This window comes from Sinocyclocheilus rhinocerous, unplaced genomic scaffold (assembly GCF_001515625.1).
Source record: "Sinocyclocheilus rhinocerous isolate Xijiao unplaced genomic scaffold, SAMN03320098_v1.1 C35609485, whole genome shotgun sequence".
Lineage (NCBI taxonomy): Eukaryota > Metazoa > Chordata > Actinopteri > Cypriniformes > Cyprinidae > Sinocyclocheilus > Sinocyclocheilus rhinocerous.
The window spans coordinates 1-548 of record NW_015757439.1 but is presented as its reverse complement, the minus strand read 5'-3'; the positions used below and the strand labels follow the sequence as shown (position 1 = coordinate 548).

The 548-nt window shown below is 47.3% G+C and overlaps 1 protein-coding gene across 1 annotated transcript; it reads left to right on the top strand.

The window, feature by feature from the left end:
- Positions 1-61: 61 nt before the first annotated feature.
- LOC107734981 (kinesin-like protein KIF3A) lies at positions 62-481 on the top strand (the record flags this gene model as incomplete). Its single annotated transcript, XM_016546828.1, has 2 exons — positions 62-201; positions 284-481. Coding segments are annotated over 2 exons (338 nt in total), but the record flags the coding sequence as incomplete, so codon positions are not given.
- Between the last annotated feature and the right edge of the window lie 67 nt (positions 482-548).

Sequence of the window (548 nt, the reverse complement as noted above, 5' to 3'; positions counted from 1 at the left end):
GCGATGCGCATATTGCGCAGATAGCCAACGTTTATGCTTGTGTTTATTTGTCCTTGCCCAGGTTCTGTGGGAGCGACTAATATGAACGAGCACAGCTCTCGTTCCCATGCTATCTTCACCATAACTATCGAGTGCAGTGAGAAAGGTGTAGATGGAGATCAACATGTGCGCATGGGAAAGCTTCACTTGGTCGATCTTGCGGTAAGCATCCCACATCATGTGGATGAACTTTACATCATCTTGGTTTTCTTTCCATTACTGACGGGGATGTTTTGTTGCTCAGGGCTCTGAAAGACAAGGAAAAACGGGCGCCACAGGTCAACGTCTTAAAGAGGCCACAAAAATCAACCTGTCCCTGTCCACGCTGGGAAATGTTATCTCTGCACTAGTGGATGGGAAAAGCACCCACGTGCCCTACAGGAACTCAAAACTCACCCGCCTCTTGCAGGACTCTCTAGGAGGAAACTCCAAAACCATGATGGTACGATAGTCAGTGTGCCTTGCCTTATGTACCGTATTGACCCGAATATAAGACGATGTTTTTTTCT